The sequence below is a fragment of the Nyctereutes procyonoides genome, unplaced genomic scaffold, assembly GCF_905146905.1.
Source record: "Nyctereutes procyonoides isolate TBG_1078 unplaced genomic scaffold, NYPRO_anot_genome, whole genome shotgun sequence".
NCBI lineage: Eukaryota > Metazoa > Chordata > Mammalia > Carnivora > Canidae > Nyctereutes > Nyctereutes procyonoides.
The window spans coordinates 54,005,185-54,025,435 of NW_026575131.1; the positions used below are offsets into that span (position 1 = coordinate 54,005,185).

At 56.5% G+C, this 20,251-nt stretch overlaps 1 protein-coding gene across 1 annotated transcript; it reads right to left on the reverse strand.

The window, feature by feature from the left end:
• Positions 1-1,332: 1,332 nt before the first annotated feature.
• LOC129522238 (long-chain-fatty-acid--CoA ligase ACSBG2-like) lies at positions 1,333-19,924 on the reverse strand. Its single transcript, XM_055344363.1, has 12 exons — positions 19,793-19,924; positions 16,282-16,370; positions 15,638-15,758; positions 10,178-10,258; positions 9,917-10,066; positions 9,626-9,802; positions 7,073-7,206; positions 6,689-6,922; positions 2,779-2,996; positions 2,373-2,512; positions 1,732-1,978; positions 1,333-1,421 (listed from the first exon to the last, which is right to left on the reverse strand). The coding sequence occupies exons 1-12, from the start codon at positions 19,922-19,924 to the stop codon at positions 1,333-1,335; spliced, it is 1,812 nt and encodes a 603-aa protein (XP_055200338.1).
• Between the last annotated feature and the right edge of the window lie 327 nt (positions 19,925-20,251).

Consider the following 20,251-nt stretch of genomic DNA (forward strand, 5'->3'; position numbering starts at 1 on the left):
CCACCTTTCTAGGGGCTCCTCGTGGAGCATGCGACGTGGCCCTTGGTGTGTTGTGCACAGCGGCCCTCACCACGCGGAAGCCTTGTGTCTCTATCAGGCCCTTGCCCCCCCGGGGGGGGGCTTATTCCTTGCCGAGGACCACCTGCATTTCACAAGTTCTCTCCCGGCTGCTTCCAGCAGTTTGTCTTTCTCTCCCTTCTTCTCACCTTTCGGTTTGCTCTGTCTGGAGGCCACCCTAGGAGAGGCAGGGCCCAGCCCTGGTTCCCCGGATCGCCACCCGAGGTGCTCCGTCCGCAGTTACGGTCACGGTCACGGGTGAACCTGTGCTTCCCACACTTAGTGAAAGGCCACTCAACTCCTCCACACATGTGGGTTTGTTGTTTTGTTTTGTTTTTTTTCTGTGCCAGGCTCCTCTCCTCTGCGCATCTATTACTGATGCCCCATCGCTGAGCTGTCAATTAGCGCTGCTTTGTAATTTCTTTATTATCCGGTAGAACCAGTCACCCCCTTTGTTAATTATCGTCCCCTGTTTAGAATGTCCCCAGATGTGCGTGCGTGTTTGCTTTCCCACATAACCTCATCAGCTCGAGTTCTAGAACATTCCCTTTATCTCGTTCTGAAGTTTCCCGTTAACATTGTTGTTTTCATTTTAATTCAAAAAAAAAAAATTTGTCCTAGCTGGCGTTTAGGTGGGTCCCCAGAGAACCCCCAGCCGTCCTCGTCTCCGCGTGCACGCAAACAGCCGGGGAGGGGGACGTGCCTGCGGGGAGGGGGACGTGCCTGCGCCGTTAGCGTGTCTATAGTTTTCAAACTGAAGAAGCCGATGAGCATCATCAGCTCCGTTTTTTACTTTCCCAGAGCCTGCAGCATGAAACCCCTCACCCACCTCGGCACCACTGACATTTTGTGGCCGGGCAGTTTTTCATGGTGTGGGAAGTGCTGCTGGCTCCCTGTGGGGTGCTGAGCAGCATCTCTGGCCTCCCCCCACCAGCTGCCAGTAGCACCTGCCTGCCTTGGTGGGGACAACCAAAACTGCCCCCAGACATCACCACATGTGTCCTGGGGGGTGCAGGGTCACTGGGTAAGAACCACTGCTTTAGCAAAACCACATTTTATTACCCTTTTACCTTTAAATCTAAAACACTGCCCCATAGAGGGGGGGCATCTTAGTTAAAACCACCCGATGGGCACTTGGCGCTCAGAGCAGCTTCCCTCCCTCTACAATCAGCTCCTCCATCCTCCGATCATCCCCAATCATCCCCGATAGGGGGACGGAGGGAGGGGGATCAAAGCCCCGTGACCAAGCAGGAAGCCCGGGGCCTCTCCTGGCTGCTAGGACTCCTCGTCCTCCTCGTAAAATCTCTCAATTTCAGTTTGGTAGATCTTGGCCACCATGGCCCTCTTCAGTTTGGTGGTGGCCCCTGTAAGAGAATCAGGTCCAAGGCGGGGCCTCCTCTCATCCCCACTCCCCCGCAGGGGCCCCCCTCACCACAGGATGAGATGTTAGTGGGTCTGACCCGTCCTAAGGGTACAGGGGGGCACCAAGTGCCAGAACAGAGGGCGGCTTGGATGGGGGGGCCCAAGGAGGAGATACAATAGGCCCCTCCCAGAGCGCCCTGAGACTCTCCCTCCTGCACTAGGACCTGCCGCATTCCTCGGGGGTGCTGGGATCCCAGCCCTTAATGAGCTGGCCAGGGGCTTGGGTGCGGGCTGCCCCCCCCCCCAGCTCACCCAGCTCCCCTCCAGCCACGGAGAAGTCCGTCTCGAGGATGGTCCACTTGACGATCTTGGCGCTGTCTGAGCTGACCTCCGCGTTGGCGGCGTCGATCCCCTGACTGATGAACTCCAGCACCACTGGGTCTCCGTCGTAAACGATGTCCGACAGCCTGGTGGACTGGCTCCTGAGGTGCCGGCAGAAGGCCACCGCCTCACTGGTCAGCGCGTTCCGGGGCTCCCCCGTGTCCGTGTTGACTTGGCACTGACATTGGGGGGGCAACGGGGCTGGCAGTTGGCAGACTGTCCCCACGCCCACTCCCAAGCCCAGCTCCCCAGGCTGGGGCTCGCCCTCCCGGGTCACTGTCTTCTCGACCCTCCCCCGCAGAAGGGCCAGGTCCCCATCCCCCCACCCCTCATTCCCCCCCCCCCCATGGCGCAAATGAGAAAACAGGCCCAGCCTGGGGACAGTCGCCCTACGCGTCCCCGCATCCGAGGGGCTGGGAGGGCCGGGCTCCGGTCCAACTGCATTTCTCTAGAGACAGGCCAGGAGCCTCTCCCCCAGGGGCCAGGCCCGTCCCCGGGCTCGGCTTCCCGTCCTGACCCCGGCCGGCAGGCCCCCCGGGCGGCCACGAGGCTCCAGGCCAGCCGTGAGGTACCTTCAGCGTGAGCAGGGCGCACAGGTAGGGCGCGTCCTGACCCACCACCACGACGTAGCGCACGATGGGAATGTGCCTCTTCACCCGCGCCTCGATGGGGTTCGGGTTGATCCTCTCCCCCGAACTGAGGGTGATGATGTCTGCGTTGGGGAAAGGGAGTGGGGCTGCGGTCCTGAAAAGCCATATCACGTCCGCTCTCCTGGAGCCCGGGCCACCCCTTCATGTTCAGAAACGACAGAGACAGAGCCCAGACACACCAAGGGCGTCCCCCCCCCCCGCCCGGCCCTCCTCCAAGCGGGACTTTAGTCTGCCCCCATCATTGTGCTGTGTGCAACCTGCACCGCTGTCCACAGCAGCCCTGTGGGGCCTGGTCGGAGGCAGCACCTGGCAGCCCTGTCTGGCTCACCTCTGGCGTTGCCCACGATGTAGAGGAATTCGTCAGTGTCCAAAAACCCCAGGTCCCCCGTGTGCAGCCAGCCGTGGACATCAATCTTCTCCTGGGTGTTCTCCTCGTTGTTGAGATACCCCATGAAGACGTTCCGGCCCCAGATGTGGATGTCCCCAATGCCCTCCTCGTCTTCTCTCTGCATCTTGGTGTGGGTGCTGGGGAGGGACTTCCCGCAGCTGGGGACAGTGACAGGGAAGGGGTGTCACAGACACTCCGGGTACAGATGCCCCCTGGCATAGGGGCGCCCCTGCTCCATGCTCCTCCTCCCCCAGGCACCCAACTGGGGGCAGAGATCCTATTCCTTCCAGAGCCCTGCCCATCCGCAGCAGGGGGCAGATGCACAAGGGGAAGGGGGTGTGCTCCCCCAGGTTGAGGGAATGTTCGGCCCACCCTGACCTGGAGCCAAGCTGGCAGGGAGCCCACAGGTGAGCAGAGGGGACAAGGCAAGAGGCAGATAAACTCAAGACACCTTTCGGTGCAGCTGGCTGCCGTGGAAGGTACCTGGGCAGGAGAGGAAACCCTACAACCCAGGCAAGGATGAGGCATCTCACCTGCCTCCTCCCCCGGAGTGTTTCCTTGACCCCCCCCCCAGGGAGGTTGGTTGGGGGGGTTGGGGGGGGAGCGGGCTGGAGCTTCACCTCTCACAGCTGGAGGTTCCCAGCCAGGCACCTGGACCCTGCCCCGGGGCCTTGCCTGCTTTCTCCCCGGGCTGTCTGGAGGCTCAGGGCAGGGCCTCAGCGCCAGCCTGGCCCACGCCCAGGACGCAGCCTGCATGCACTGAACTGGGTCACCCCCCCCTCCGAAAAAAACTCCCTGAGCCCCAATGGGATGGTATCTGGAGGTGGTTGGGTTTGGGTGAGGTCCCAAGACAGGGAACTCCGTAGTGGGACTGATGTCCTTTAGGAGGAGGCGCCAGAGGGGGCTTGCTGTCCCTCCCCGGCGTGCAGACACGGAGAGAAGCTGGCCGGCCGCAATGAGCGGGGAAGAGGCCCTGCCGCCCACGGCCGAGTCAGGGACACCTTGATCTCGCAGCCTCCAGAACTGAGACTAAAGCTCTGAGCGTTTTTTTTTTTTTTTTAAACTTTTTTTTTAAATTTATTTATGATAGTCACACACACACACACAGAGAGAGAGAGAGAGAGAGGCAGAGACACAGGCAGAGGGAGAAGCAGGCTCCATGCACCGGGAGCCCGATGTGGGATTCGATCCCGGGTCTCCAGGATCGCGCCCTGGGCCAAAGGCAGGCGCCAAACCGCTGCGCCACCCAGGGATCCCTCTGAGCGTTTTTTAATTTAATTTTCTTTTTTAAAGCCCCTGGCCTGTGATGCTCTGTCAACAACAGCCGGGAACTGAGACCCACTCCGTGAGAGCCGATGCCCAGCCCCTCGTTCACGGTCAGACGCTCCCGCAACGAGCAAAGTGCCCAAGGAAGAATGGAAAATCGAGAGGCTCCCCGCTGTCTTATTCTGGAAGCATCCAGGGCTGCTCTGATGGCAAGCCCGACGCCCCGAGTGGCAGGGCTTCCTGCCGGCCGGCTCCCTGCTCTAACCCCAGCGATGGGCACCACCAGCAGGCGTCGAAGTGTCCACTCCACCCGCATCGAGCGGGCTCCCCAGAAGAGCATCGCGGAGCCGTGGGCTGGCCACTCCACATACCGCCACCCATGCGGCCCAGAGCTCTGGCCGAGTCCCCTGTCCTCTCTTCAGCCTCCATGCCCGTCCGCCCTCTGCCCTTGCCTCCCTGGGTTCGGGGGTTCAGGAGACGCCGTGCCTTGTGCCTGGCTCTCCGTCCGGTCTCTGCTGAAAGTCGCTCCCGTCCCCCCAAAGCCAAGGCACTCTAAGGACGGCGACGCGGGTGGTCTCCCTGACCGAACGCTGGGCCTGCTCTCGCTAGCCCTTGGCCCGGGTCTCGAGAACCGCAGGCTCTGAGCGCAAAGCCTTTCATCCACTCCCACAGAGACACTTGGGAACACGTCAGCATTTCGGCAGCTCGGGCTGCCTCCCCGGGTGGCTGGGGCCCCCTGACACCCCTGCCTGGGAAAGCTCCAAGCTGCCGGGGACTTTCCCAGCCGCCCCTAACCTACCCCATTACTAGCTACTTTAGCAGGCTTGCGGATGAGTCCTTTCTCTGGCCCTTGAGATGCAAACCTACCACCCGGCACCGACTCCTCTCTTGCGAAGGAAACATCCAGGGAGGTAACTGGCTCTCTCCTCCTGTGCTTTTGGGAAGCCTGGGCCCCCCTCCCCCCACGGAGGGCAGCGTGCTCTGGCCTCCACCTCCTGCCACAAAAACGGAGAAGCTCCGGCCTACAGGCCCGATGGGCTTGGTTAGTGAAGCTCCCGCCTTCCCGCTCTGCGTAACTGCCACTTCCCAGGCCGCCCAGGCCCCCACCGCCGCCCCTGCCCCCGCAGACCCCTCGAGGCCGCCCTGACCCCTCGACGCAAACCGAAGGGGAGGTCGAGTCACTCTGGGCCCTTCTCACTGCAGGAGCGGTTGTGGATAAAATCAGAGTGTGGTCCCCATTGCTCTGAGTGGTGTCTGGCTTTATCTTTGAAAATGGTCACCCCGGGGTCGTAGGCAGAGAGGTGAGCCCCAGGTTAAGAAGACTGAGGGCAGGAGAGAGAGCCAGCACACCAAAAGGGCCCTGACGTATCCAAGTCCCCTGTTTTGTCCTTTTTTATTCAACATGCTGAGTCTCCTGGGAAATGGGGGAGGGGCTGAACTAAGGTATAAATCAGTGCGTTGGTGGCGGCAATAGCAGGGCTGGACGGCCTGACCCCTCAGATGTGGCAGAAATAATAAAGTGCCACTTCTGAGGTTAGGTCATAATTGGGTTGTCAGATCAAACATAAGATGCCTGGTTATATTCCGATGACAAATCTTTGTATTGGTGTTAGTATATCCCAGCTATTGCAAGGGATATACTTATGCTTAAGAAAAAAAAAAGGTTGTTTGCAATTCAAATTCCCTGGGTGTCCTGTATTTTTATTTGCTGAATCTGGCCATCCTAGTCCTAAAGGAGAGTGTGGCTTCCCTGGGGTCTCCTGTATGGGGGGGAGCCGTCAGCCATGGCAGGGGACCCCCAAGTGGCCTATGGATGGCTTGGTCTAGCCAAGAAGCAAAGCCTCCTGCTGAAAGCCAGGAGGGCGGACGCCTGGGTGGCTCAGCGGGTGAGCGCCTGCCTTTAGTTCTAGGCGTGATCCCAGGTCCCGGGATCCAGTCCCGCCTTGGGCTCCCTGCAGGGAGCCTGCTTCTCCCTCTGTCTGTGTCTCTGCCTCTCTCTGTGTGTGTTTCATGAATGAATGAATAAATAAAATCTTAAAAAAAAAAAAAAGCCCCAAGGACCTGAGGCCTCCTGCTTGTGGCCTTGGAGGAAGCCCGCCTCCGAGCGGTTCCTCCAGCCTTGGTTGAGCTTTCGGATGAGGCCGCCCCGGCCCACAGCTTGGGGGCGAGCCGGTGAGGGCCTCCCAGCCAGGACCGTGCAGCCGCAGGAGCAGCTCCCAAACTCCTGACCCACAGAGACCAGGGACTCCTGTTTGTTGTACCAAGCGGCTAAGTTTGAGGGTAATGTCTCCGCAGCTGTGAATGTGTTCTCCCCCGAGGGGCCAGGGTGTCCGAAATTATCGGCCATTAGTAAAAACAGTTTGCAAATTAAAAAATGAATCAGAAGGGCCTCCGGTTCCCCCCCCCTCCCCACGTGGGTTCACTTGCTTTTACTCCTTGGGATATGCCTTCCTTGGTGGGAGAAGAACGGAGTAGGGTGACCACGTGCACCCGGCCAAGGAACAGGGGTTCAAGGTCAACCCTGGCCATCCCCCCTGCCCTACAACCCTGTCCCCCGTCTGCCCATCCCTCCACCAAGACCCACCTCAGCAGCCGGAAGTCCTGCTGCCTGGAGAGCGTGTGGATGCCCGTGCTCTCGGACAAGCCGTACAGCTCGAAGATGGGCATGTTGAGGCTGAGGAAGTAATCCATGGTGGCTCTGGGGAGCCCCAGGCCCAAGTTGAAGAACTGCCGGCAGTGATGCAGGCCCAGGGACTTCCTGGCTTGGTTGAAGGTCAGCTTCTTGGCCAGGCTGAAGCACAGCGGCGGATGGAGCTGCCTTGAGGAACAGACATGAGGTCGCGGAGGTGGGCCTGGGGACTCTGGGCTGGCCCCTCGGGCAGGGACCCCCCCCATGGACAGCCCCGAGACCCAGCCTCACCCCAATATCCGCCTTTTGTTTGTCCTGAGGCCCAGCCACATGGCCCACTTGTCTATCCTCCTCCGGAATGGGCTCGAGGCGAGCTGGTTGGTCTTGAGGCTGTCAAGCAATCTGTCCCAGACCCAGGGGACGCCGTGGAACGTGGTGGGCTTCACCTCCTGCAGCGTGTCGACCAGGGAGCCCTGCAGTGCACGGCACGTGGGCACCCGGCTGACCCTGCCTCGGCGGCCCCGGGCCCTGCCTGCCCCCCGGCCCCCGGCCCCCCACCCCCAGGGCTGGCAGCCGGTCACCGCCACGGCCAGAGCTCAGAGGGGGTGGCAACGACCCACTGCTCCCAACCCCCATGAGGGGACACACAGGATCCGTGTCCTCCTCCACGTGGCTCAAGCACGAGAGATTCAGTCACACTGTTGGCGACTTCTGGGGTCCTGTCCACCCTCTCCCGGAACTCTCAGTCTGGGGCAAGGGGTGGGTGGACAAAGGACGGGAGTGGAGGGTACAGAGATAGGGAGCCCAGAGACACGCAGAGATTAAGAGATGGAGGGAGAAAAAAAGAGAGAGAGAGATGGAGGGAGAGAGAGAGACACGAGGAGACAAAGAGACAGGGAGGGATGGCGGGAGAGAACAGGACGCATGTGGGGGACAAACTCCAGTTTTGTCACTCTTTCCACATCTTATCAGTCACCAAGAAAGATTCCTCAGCAGCCGCAGCCGACATGCCAGCAAGACAGGCTGGAGGTCCAAGTCAGGACTGAAGCGGCGCCGAGCCCCCTGGTGCCCACGGAGTCGCCCGTTCCACCCGCCAGGGCAGCAAGGGCCAACGATGGCCCCAAGGCCCGGGGAGCTGGCTCTCACTTTTTTTTTTTTAAGATTTTATCCATTTGGGGATCCCTGAGTGGCGCAGCGGTTTGGCACCTGCCTTTGGCCCAGGGCGCGATCCTGGAGACCCGGGATCGAATCCCACATCGGGCTCCCGGTGCATGGAGCCTGCTTCTCCCTCTACCTGTGTCTCTGCCTCTCTCTCTCTCTGTGTGACTATCATAAATAAATAAAAATTAAAAAAAATATTTTATCCATTTATTCAAGAGAGAGACAGAGGCAGAGACATAAGCAGAGAGAGAAGCAGGCTCCATGCAGGGAGCCTGACCCGGGACTCGATCCCGGGACCCCAGGACACACCCTGGGCCGCAATCAGGCGTTCAACCACTGAGCCCCCCGGGCGTCCCTGGCTCTCACATTATTAAAAGGTCTCTAAAGGGGCGCCGGGGTGGCTCAGGTGGTTAAGCATCTGCCTTCGGCTCGGGTCATGATCCCGGGGTCCTGGGACTGAGCCCCGGGTTGGGCCCCCTGCTCAACGGGGAGCCTGCTTCCGCCTCTCCTCCCTGCTCCTACTGTCATTCACCCACTATCAAATAAATAAATAAATAAATAAATAAATAAATAAATAAATAAATAAAATCTAAAAAAATAAATACATACAAGGCCTTTAAAGAGTTCTAAGGAGAATATCTCGTGACACGCGAAAATATGAAACTGAAGCTTTCGCGTCAGTAACGTTTTCCAGGTTCGCCACGAGCAAGCTGCAGACAATTGTCCTTCCCCTGGGGACAATTGTTTTGTGATGAGCCTCAGTTTTGCCCCTCGGCCCAGGGAGGCCTCGGTCACTCGCTGCCTGGCCCCTGCGCAGCACAAGTCTGCGGCCGCCTCTGCTCAGAGCTGTTCCCTCCTCCCTGTCTTGATGGGAAACGGGTGATTTTCTACATTCGGAGTCAACACAACTGTGATCGATGTTTCAGGTTGTAGGTCAGTGACCTCGTGTGCTTTTTTGTTTTGTCTTACTGCAGTAAAATGCACACAACACCAAATAATCATTTTAACGGCACGGCTCAGCGGCACGAAGCACACTCACCCTGCCCTGCACCCACCCCCACCATCCGTCTCCAGAACCTTCCATCTCCCCACACGGAGACCCCGTCCCCAGGAAGCACGGACCCCCACCCCCTGCCCCACCCCTGGCTCCCACCACCTCCTCTCTGTCTCTGTGTCCTTCTGGGTCTGGGTCCCCTCCCTGAACCCGGTGTCCTGGGGGTCCATCCACATGGGGGCAGGTGTCGGGGTCCCTTCCTTCCTAAGGCTGGATCATACTCTATTGTATGGGTGGAACTCATTTATTTCTCCATTTCTCTGTGGATGGGCACCCGGGTTGTTTCCACTCACATGCTTTTCTATTTATTTATTTATTTATTTATTTATTTATTTATTTATTTATTTTTAATTTAATTTAATTTAATTTTTATTTTTTCACATGCTCTTTTAATGGCTTGGTTAAGCTTCCTACCTCTCCGATTTTTGCCTCGTGGGAGGTGGCAGATGCAGGCTTCCCATCCCCCATGACACTAGCTCATGCCTGCTGCTGCCCCTTCACTTCGCAGATGGGGAGACTGAGGCCCAGAGAGGGCAAGGACCGAAGTCATGCAGCTCGTGGGGGGGGGCGGGGGCAGGGCAGGGGTTCCAGTTCTCGGCCGAGCACTCCATGGAGGGTGGCCCCTGCCCCCGCAGCCTCCCCCGCCTGGCCTGCACCCACCGCGGCAGGGGACTCACCCTCAGAGCGTCGGGCTGGGCGAAGTAGAGGGCTCCGGCGACGAAGATGGAGATCCACATGTCGAAGAGCTGGGCCGACATGTAGCTGAGAGGGAGGTAGCTCACCAGGACCTCCTGCTCCTCCGGGGGGCACTTGTAAGACAGGCTCTGGGCGGTGGCCACCGTGGTCCAGGTGATCTGGGAGGCACCTGAGCCGTCACCCGCGGGCCATTCCCTTCTCCAGCCCAAGGAGCCCTCCTCCGTCCCCACGACCCCCGGAGCCCCAGACTGCCCCCCCTATGGGACACTCACATTGTCGTGGCTGAGCATCATGGCCTTCGGGGGGCCCGTAACGGACAGGCTGTAGACCAGGGTGCAGCACTGGTTGGGCTTCTGGGAGTCGATGACTCGGTCCAGCGTGTCTTCCGAGATGCCATCCGCCAGGTCCAGGAACCCTCTCCACTGCGGGGAGGCGGCGGGTGGGGGGCTCACAGTGATGGGTGGGGGGGCCCTCGAGTCCGAGACCTCAGCCCCTGCCGCGGCCCCCCAGCCTGCCCTCCCGGTGGCACGTACGGAGTACAGGTTCTGCAGCCGGGTCCGGATCTCCTCCTTGTACTGGACGATGGCCTTGAGGTGTTTCAAGTAGCCCTGGATCTGACACAGACCGTGGGGCTCGTGGGCGCGGGGGAGCCCCGAGCCCGTTTCCCCAGCACGTCCCACGTGGATGGCAAGGGCACCCCCCAATTTTCTTCTTCTTATGAAAAATGCACACGAATTTACCAGTTTAACCATCTCAAAGTGGACAGTCGAGCGGTATTTAGTGGGTTCAAAGTTATGCGACCGTCACCTCCAGTTCCAGAACATTCCGTCTCCCCGAAGGGATACCCAGTGCCCATCATTGGTAACTTCATGCCTCCGTCCTCCAGCCCCTGGCGACCACGAATCAATCCTCCCTGTCTCTACAGATCTGCCTATTCTGGATATTTCGTATGATTGGAATCATACATTACGTGGCATTTTGTGTTCGGCTTCTTTTGCTGAGCATCACGGATTTTTTTTTTAAAGATTTAATTTATTTATTCATGAGAGACACAGAGAGAGAGAAAGAGAGAGGCAGAGACACAGGCAGAGGGAGAAGCAGGCTCCCTGCAGGGAGCCCGATGCGGGACTCGACCCCAGGACCCCGGGTCATGCCCTGTGCCGAAGGCAGGCGCCAAATCGCTGAGCCACCCAGGGGTCCCCAGCATCACGGTTTTGAGGTCTATCCACGTCGGAGCATGGGTCAGCGCTTCCCTCCTTTTGTCGCCGAGTAACAGTCCAGCGTGTGGATGGGCCACAGTTTACTGTTCGGTGGCTGGTGGACGGCTGGGCGGTTCCCATGACTGGGCTGCTGTGAAAGTCTGCGTACAAGGTTGCACACGTTTTCCATCCTCTTGGGTAATGACCTCGGGGTGGAATCGCTGGGTCATATGACAACCCTACGGTTGACTTTCCGAGGAGCTGCCAGACTGTTTCCCACAGCGGCCACCCGTGCACGAGGGCTCCGGGGGCTTCACATCCTCTCCAGCACTTGTCACCTCCAGCACTTGTCACCTGCATATCTGATAACAGCCGTCTCCGTGGGTGTGAAGTGGCTTCTCCCTGGTGCTTCTCTCCCCACTTCCTGGATGACTTGGACGTTGAGCATCTTCTTCTGGGCTTGTTGGCCATTCCTGATTCTTCTCTGGAGAAATGTCTTAAGTCCTTGGCCCATTTCTGAACTGGGTTTCTGTCATCATTGCTGTGTTTTTTTTTTTTAATATTTAACTTATCTATTCATGAGAGACAGAGAGAGAGAGAGAGAGGCAGAGACACAGGCAGAGGGAGGAGCTGGCTCCATGCAGGGAGCCCGATGCAGGACTTGATCCCAGGACCCTGGGATCATGACCTGGGCCAAAGGCAGATGCTCAACTGCTGAGCCCCCAGGTGCCCCTAAATAATTCTTTTTTTAAAAAAAAAAGGAGAGTATTTTTTATATATATATAAAAATATATAAATATATACTTATATATTATATATAAATTTATATTATATATAAATACATTGTTAAAATTTTATATTTTATAAATTTATATTTAAAAATTTATATTTTATAAATGTATTTTTATTTATATATATTTATATATTTATATATAAATAAAATATATAAATATATATATTTTTAAAGATCTTTTATTTGTTTGTTCATGAGAGACACAAAGAGGCAGAGACACAGGCAGAGGGAGAAGCAGCTCCCTGCACATAGCCTGATGCAGGACTCGATCCCAGGACCCCGGGATCACACCCTGGGCTGAAGGCGGACACTCAACGGCTAAGCCACCCAGGCGTCCCCTGTGTTTTCCTTTTGATGTCCAGGGCTCCTGGACACGTTTGGAAGGCAGATTGCCCTGATTTCCCAGGCCGGCTGGGATACCCTAAGGTACCACGTATTGAGGCGGCCTGGGTGGTGGAGGGGGGCGGGTCTTGGGGTCTCTGCTCAGAATCTGGTAATCCCAGAATCAAGGTGTGGGAAGGCTGGGTTCCTCCTGGAGGCTCGGCGGCAGGATCGTTCATCTGGGAACTGGCACCTTTAGGTTGTTGGAAGAATTCAGTTCCCTGTAGGTACAGGCCTGCGGTCCTCCTGTCTCCTTGCTGGCTGGCTCTGGGGCCCTCCTCAGCTTCTGGGGCCACCATACTCCCTGGTTTCTTGTCCCTTCCTGCATTTTCAAAGCCTAAGCGGGGGTGGGGGTGGGGGCGAGGGGTTGGAGTTCCTCTCCGGCTCTGCATCCCTCAGCTTTCCCTTCAGCCTTATCTTTCCTGTCTCCAGCCAGAGAAAATTCTGTGCTTTGAAGGGCTCTCGCGATTATAGGGGAGCCACCCGGATAATCCAGGATCATCTCCCGGCTGAAGGGCCTTAATCTTAATCCCATCAGCGAAATCCCTTTGGCCACAAGAGGTGCCACGATCACAGGTTCCGGGGGATTAGGGTGTGGACATCCTTGGCCTCGTGGTGTGGATCACACAGCGCCAGCAGGATGGATTTCCTGAGAGAGGGGACTCAGGAATGGAGCCAGACTTTGGGTCCGAGCAGGTGGGAGGAGGAAGTTGCTGCCACTCAAGATGGGAAACACGGAGGAAAAAGCAGATTTTGCGGGGAAAGATCGGAAGTTTAGGTCCGGACAGGCATCATGGTGTGATTCCCGGGAAAACCGGGGATAAAGACGTGGGGAAGCACCAGCAGGTAGGTATCACCTGGGGAAGCACAGGTACAGGACACGAAGAGCAGCGGTCTGCCCGCCCGGGCCTGGCTCTCTGGTTCCGGTTTGGACAAGGGAGGAGGACACGAAGGAGCAGCTGGCGGGGAGAGCCGGGCAGTAAGAGTGTCATTATTTTCATCACCTGCTGGTCCCCTTAGGCGTCTGAGTTTGCAAACCCACGTCATCAGGGGCTCCCCTTCCAGGTGGACAATGAGCCAGGTCACATAAACCCTGTACAGACCTTGTCTTGGGTTTATATACTTATTTATTTAATAAACATTAAAAATTTTATTTTTAATAAAATGGGTGGCTCAGTGGTTTAGTGCCTGTCTTTGGCCCAGGGCGCGATCCTGGAGTCCCGGGATCAAGACCCGCATCGAGTTCCCTGCATGGAGCCTGCTTCTCCCTCTGCCTGTGTCTCTGCCTCTCTCTCTCTCTCTCTCTCTCTCTATCATGAACAAATAATTAAATAAATCTTTAAAAAAAATTAAAAATTTTGATTGCTGAAAAAAATAAGTAAAAAAATACGTAACAAACCTTACCATCTCAACCATTTTTAAGCATACAGTTTGTAGTGTTAAGTATATTTGCACTACTGTGAAACAGATCTCCAGAACCTTCCATCTCTCCACACGGAGACCCCGTCCCCAGAAAGCACTGACCCCCGCCCCCTGCCCCACCCCTGGCTCCCACCACCTCCTCTCTGTCTCTGTGCACAGGCCTCCTCTGGGGACCTCCTGGGAGTGGGGTCCTGCAGGAGGTGTCCTTCTGGGCCTGGGTCCCCTCCCTGAGCCCGGTGCCCTCGGGGTCCGTGCACGCGGGGGCAGATGTCGGGGCCCCTTCCTTTCTAGGGCTGAACAATATCCCAGCGTGTGGATGCCCCACATTGTGTTGATCCGTTCATCCATCCACGGACATCTGGGTTATTTCCACATTTTGAGTACTGTGAACACTGCTGCTGTGAACTTGAGTGTACCAAGATATCTTCGAGATCTTTCCTTCACTTCTTTCTGGTAAGTGTCCAGAAGATTGCTGGTAGCTGTAGTTTTGAGGCATCTCCACGCTGCATTCTGTGGTGGCTGCACCATCTTATGTTCTCACCCACGGAGGCTGGGATTTATTGAGGAATAATTGGCATGCAGTAAAAGTCACCTTCTTAGCTGTATAGTTTCAGGAGTCTTGACAAACATGGCAGTGGGACCGTCACCTAAATCAAGATCTGGGATACTTACATCACCCCATAGCATTTCCTCAGGCTCCTTCGTGGTCCGTTTCCTCCTTTCAACCTGGCAACCCCTGATCTAGACTTCTGTCCCCTCGCTTTGCCTTTGCTGGGGCTTCGCATATATGAAATCACACAGGGTGGCCTTCCCCCCGGTGTCCACCATTCAGCACATTTCAGATGCAGCCGCGTGATTACAGCCCCGTCACTGCTATTGTTTGGTGGGACGGATGGACCACTCTTTGTTCATCCAAATCACAGAAAAACAACTGGATCTTGTTTAACATCCCAGTGGGTGTTTCGTGGTGGCCCCGTCTTTGCCTACATGCCTCTGTCCACTTGTCATGGGTCCTCTTAGGGTCCCCATTTCACAGGGTTCAGCTCAGGCTGCAGGACGGGCAGGGACTGGCACAGAAGTGTCAGCTGTAGGACCATTACTGGTTCCCTATGGCATAGAGTTATAGGTGGTATGTGGGAGGAGGAGAAGACGTTTAGCCTCCCTCGCGGCGGCCGAACGTGGGTGGGCATAACCCTGATGTCCACCTCCTCTGGGTGCCCCGTATGCCCATGGATCTCTTCCCATCCCTCCTAGGAGCAAAGATCAAATCAGAATGACAATCCTATTGATGATCCTATTGACAATAGTGTTAGCGTTGAACACCGACGCTGAGAGGCTCTGTCCTAGCCCGTTTCAGGTTTACTTAGTTCATCCTTGGAACCAAAGCCATTAGGCAGGTCCTATGACCATTCCCATTTTACAGGTGAGGAAACCGAGGCACCAGGAAGCCAAACACCTCGCCCTAGGACCCAGCGTTAGTGGAGGTGGCCTTTGAGCCATGGAGCCCACACACCCAGAACCACCTCACTTGGATCAGCCCTGGGCCCAAGGAAATTCAGGATCTGTTGTACAGTTCCATTAAGATGAAACACCCAGAACAGGCAAATCCACATTGACAGAACGTGGGTCGGTGGTTGCCAGGGGCCGGGGCTGGGGGAATGAACAGTCCCCACTAATGGGCACAGGGCTTCCTTTTCAGGTGATGGAATGTTCTGGAACCAGACAGAGGTCATGGTTGCACAACACTATGAGTGCACTCAACGCCACTGAACGATACGCTAAAAAGCCCTACAATGGTAAATTGTATATTATGTGCAGTTTACCACAATTTTTTTTTAAGTGGGAAGAGAGGATCACCTTGCAGTGGGCACATCTAAGCTCCAGTTTGGGGTGTGTTTGGGGTCAGCCCCGGAGCCAGCACTGGGCAGGCTCTGACTCCCTCAGGCGCAAACACCTGCCACGACCAGCAGTGCGAGGGCCATTTGGCAGGAACAGCACATGCCTGGCACCTCGTTGGGGCCCCAGACCCATCCATCCACGGAGCCCACGGTTCCCAGCTTGTGGGTACCAGCGGGATGGATGGTGGGCGCACTGCTCATTGGACCCCTTTTCTTTACTAGGCAGGGGCTGTGCCTTTGCCTAACTGTGCCCTCCCCCAGGCGAGCCCCCTGGCGCCCGCAGGCCCCAGAGTCACTAACCTGGATGACTTTCTGCAGCTGTCTGTCGTTATCCACCACAAAGATGTCTATCTCCGAGCTTTCGGCGATGACCTGGCAGGCCTTCGGGGAGTTGGTGGACAAGATGCCAACAGAGAAGCCTCTGGAAGCAGAACCCAAGAGGTGAGGACCCACTGGTGGATTGCAAGGCTGCCCAGAGGCTGGTTTTACCAAAGGAGAGACAGTCTCTGAGGCAGGGCACAGAGTGTGGGGGACATGCCCTGGCACCCACGGCACGCCTTGCTTGAAGGTGGGACTCGGGGACAGCTTGGGCATGGGGCCTGCCCTCTAGGGGCTCCCCTATGGTCTGGGCAAGGCGGGGAGGGCTCAATGCTGGAGGACCCTGGGGAGTGGAGAAGGCTTTTTGGAGGAGGGCTCAGGGCAGCCGAGCTTCGCAGGATGTGTGTGAGCTCGACGGGTAGAGAATGTCAGGAAGGCTGGTGGGCGCCCAGGGCTGAGCCCTTGACAAATCCCATGGAGCCCAGACCGAGCAGGAGCCCTCGTCTGCTCCCGAACTGGGGGCTCTTCCATGAGGCCCCTATGGATTCAAGATAGAGGATGAAGCTTTGCTGGGTGGGTGGCTTCCCGACCCCCTGTACCCCAGGAAGACACCAGGTCCCTCTTACCCTGCCATGATGGCACCGATGCTGGCGATGACCCACTCCTGTGAGTTTAGCCCCATGATCCCCACGCTGTGGAAGCGCTCCAGGCCCAGCTGGGGAAGGAAGCCCTCGTGAGGCACGGGCAGGCTCCCCCGCCACTTGCCCCCACCTGCTTGGGAGCCTCAGAACCTTGGGCCCCCTTTTCTCTGTTGACCATTTGTGCTTCTGTTGGCTGATGAAATAGCCCATCCGTCCCCCTTACAGGCTACCACAGAGTCACCCAGAGCTGTGGTTCTCAACAGGGATGATCCCGCCTCCCCGTATGACTTTGGGCAACATCTGGAGGCATTCTGGGGGAAGGGAGTGGTGCTGCCATCGAGTGGGGGGGCACGAGGCATGCTGAGAAGCATCCTCTAAGGTACATACAGCACAGACCCCTCCGAAAGAATGATCCAGCCCCAAATGTCGGTAATACGGGAATCGCAGAACCTTGAGGAAATACAAACAAAACGCACCCACCCCCAATATTTTTTTTTAATTTGACAAAATCAGGGCAGTGGTAGGTCTATATTTTCATAACCTGCCATGGTCATAAAACCACACATCCTATTTTCCCAGCCTTTACATATTTCTCATGGTATCAAATGTAACACCTTTATGATACTGTGTAATATAGAAATGTCATAATTTAGGGGCACCTGGGTGGCTCAGTTGGTGAAGCATCTGCCTTCGGCGCAGGTCATGATCTCAGGGTCCGGGGATTGAGCCCCAGATTGGGGGGGGGGTTTCTGCTCAGTGGGGAGTCTGCTTCTTTCCCTGCCCCTCTCTCATTCTGTCTCTTAAATAAATAAATAAAATCTTAAAAAAATATCATGATCTAGTGACATCCCCCCCTTACTGGTTGATACTTAGGTACGATCCTTTTTCCTCTTCACTTTTATTAGATAAAATGCTGGGGTGAACATCTGCATAGTTCAAGCCCTGGATACCCACGTGATTATTTGTGCTGACGTAGGATTGACTTAAAAATTCAAGAGGGTGGACCATTCATCCATTTTGGCAGAACCAGGGGATCCCCAGGTGGGCCCTTCCTGTCCACTGCAGACTCCTGCGTACAGCTGCCACTCTTGGTGTCCTTGTCTAAAGAGGGCATCACAGGGACGCCTGGATGGCTCAGCGGTTGAGCGTCTGCCTTCGGCTCAGGGCATGATCCCGGGGTTCTGGGATCGAGTCCCACATAGGGCTCCCTGCAGGGAGCCTGCTTCTCCCTCTGCCTGTGTCTCTGCCTCTCTCGCTGTCTCTCTCGAATAAATAAATAAAATCTTAAAAAAAAATAGGGCTTCACAAACTCAACATGGTCCAAACAGAATTACTAAAGTTGCCCACTCCCCTCTGCCGACCCTGCCTTCCGCAGTCTCAGTTAACAGCAGGGGCCAGAAATCTGGATAATCCTCAGCACCTTTCTTTCTCCCAGACACCTAGACCATTAAGAAATGATGTTGGCTCTGCCTTCAGAATGTGACCACTTCTCATCCCCCCCTCCTGAGGCCGTACATATCCAAAACATCTTCATCTCAACCTCAACTGGTCTCTCTTTTTGCGCCCATTCTGTTCTCTCTGCAGCAGCCAGAAGGTGCCTGTGAGCACCCAACTCCGGGCACACCCCTCTGCTCACAGCCGGCCATGGCTCCCATCTCACTCCTCGCAAAAGCTCCATAGGCCCAGCAAGACCTGTTCTCAGTACTCCCTGCCCTCCCCACCTCCCTCTCTCCCCCTCACCCACTCTGCTTCAGCCACATGGGCCTCTTTGCCATTCAGCCAACACACCAGCCACTGTCCTGCCCCGGGACCTTTGTGCATTTGTTCCCACTGCTTGCAACACATACCCCCAAATAGTTAGATGCCCCCTCCTGCCTCCCAGTTATTTAAGTCTTTGTTGAACTATCACTCTCAGAGAGGTTCTGACTGGCCACCCCGTGGTAATATTTCAACCCTGCCTCAGCTCATCTACCCCTTTCCCTGTCTACTTCCTTCATACTTGTTCATTATATTGACTGGACAAGTCCCTAGAGGTCTCTCATCCCCATTTCCTAATCTGATAAGTGGGCAGTCATTCATTGAAGACAAACCCAAGGGGCTGGTGCTGCTGTGTATTTTGGGGGCTTGCACTGCATGAGGCGTCTGGCCCCTCACCCTCATGAACGGACCAACTAAACAAACACGTTATACAACCATGTTACCATGTGGCTATGAGAGCTGGGCAGAAAATTGTCGAAGGGGCTATGATAGAGAGCATGGCGGGGGTGGGGAGTTTGAGGACCCAGGGTGATCAGGGTGACCTAACTCAAATGATGAGACTTTGAGGGGCCCCCGGGTGGCTCAGTCGGTTGAGCATCCAACTTCTGAAGTTGGCTCAACTACAAGGTCATCATATCAGGGTCATGAGATTGAGTCCAGGGTCAGGCCCTGTGCTCAGTGGGGAGTCTGCTTGAGATCCTCTCTCCCTCTGCCCCTCCTAACCCAATCAATAAACAAATCTTAAAAAAAAAAAAAAGATGAGACATTGGGGAACAGACACATTACCAACAACAGCCATAAGAATATAGCTAAAGCTGATGTCACGATCAGGGTGAGCCAGGGGCTGTTTGATATGTGTAAACTCCCTGAATTCTCCTAACAAACCCTTGTGCTAGATGTTTTTATATTGTATTTTATATATTTGTACATAAAATGCTAATAGAAAATAGAAAATGCTAATAGAAATAATGGTACCAAATTTAATAAAAATAAAATATAAAATGGACATGTCCATATGTAACTTTTTTATTTTGAATATCATATATGTATAAAATTCCCATTTTACAGATGGGGAAACTGAAGCGCGGTGAGGATGAGTAATTTTTTAAAAAATGGAAGTACAGCTAACACATAATGTTCCACGATGCGCACAACGCAGTGTTTCCCCAAGTCTGTACATGATGTTATGCTCACAAATGTAGCCTAAGTAATTTTCTAGCACAAAAATCACGGGCATTTAGAGACAGCCCACGGTGAGGGAGGTTAAGTGATGCCAGCAGGGATGCGCAGGTGAGGGCGGAGCCAGAGGAAAGGATGCAGGTACAGTTCAGGCCTCCCCGGTGGGAGGGGCGCAGAAGGGGGAGGGGCGTGTTGGTGGGAGGGGCGCAGCAGGAGGAGGGGCGTGTCGGTGGGAGGGGCATAGAAGGGGAGGGGCGTGTCGGTGGGAGGGGCAGGAGGAGGGGCGTGTCGGTGGGCAGCAGGAGGGGCGTGTCGGTGGGAGGGGTGCAGAAGGGGAGGGGCGTGTCGGTGGGAGGGGCAGCAGGAGGGGCGTGTCGGTGGGAGGGGCGCAGGAGGGGGGGCGTGTCGGTGGGAGGGCGCAGGAGGAGAAGGGGCGTGTGCTGAGAGGGGCGAGCCGCGGAGTGGCGCGCAGGCGCGGTGGCGCAGGCGTGGCAGTGCGCAGGCGCAGAGGGGCGGACGGCGCGCGGCCCGCGGCCCGCGGCCGGAGCGCACGTGGTACCTTGAGGAAGGCCTTGGCTGCGCGGCGGCACTCCTCGTAGTACTCGACGTAGGTGAGCAGGTGCCAGCCGTTCCTGTGCTTGGAGCCCAGCGCGATGCAGTTGGCGTACTTGATGGCCGTGTTCATGACCATGTCGTGCACGGTGACGGGCGGCTGGCTGGTGAAGGCGTCCTCCTGCCGCAGGGCCACCTCGCCGTCGCGCTTGGACGTCCAGTAGCGGAAGCCTGTGGGCAGGCGGGGTTCGGGGGCAGGGAGACCCCAGGTGGGTGACGGCGGGGGCGGGGCTGGGGCTCGGATGCGGGGAGCGGGTGCAGAAAGCGGGGGACAGTGCGGGGTGGGGTGAGGAGGAGACAGGCATGGCGGACAGAGGAAGACAGAGACACGCAGGAGGCCGCAGGTGGACAGACAGACGCCCCAGCCGGAGGGTGGAGGGACGGTGGACAGACGGACGCCCGGCCC

Coding starts and splice junctions, on each gene's coding strand:
- LOC129522238 (XM_055344363.1), bottom strand. CDS start 19,924: ATGGTCATGAACACGGCCATCAAGTACGCCAACTGCATCGCGCTGGGC. Junction 15,759..16,281: donor ATCGGTGCCATCATGGCAGG/GTAAGAGGGACC, acceptor TTCTGCTTCCAG/AGGCTTCTCTGTTGGCATCT. Junction 1,422..1,731: donor CGTGGCTGGAGGGGAGCTGG/GTGAGCTGGGGG, acceptor ATTCTCTTACAG/GGGCCACCACCAAACTGAAG.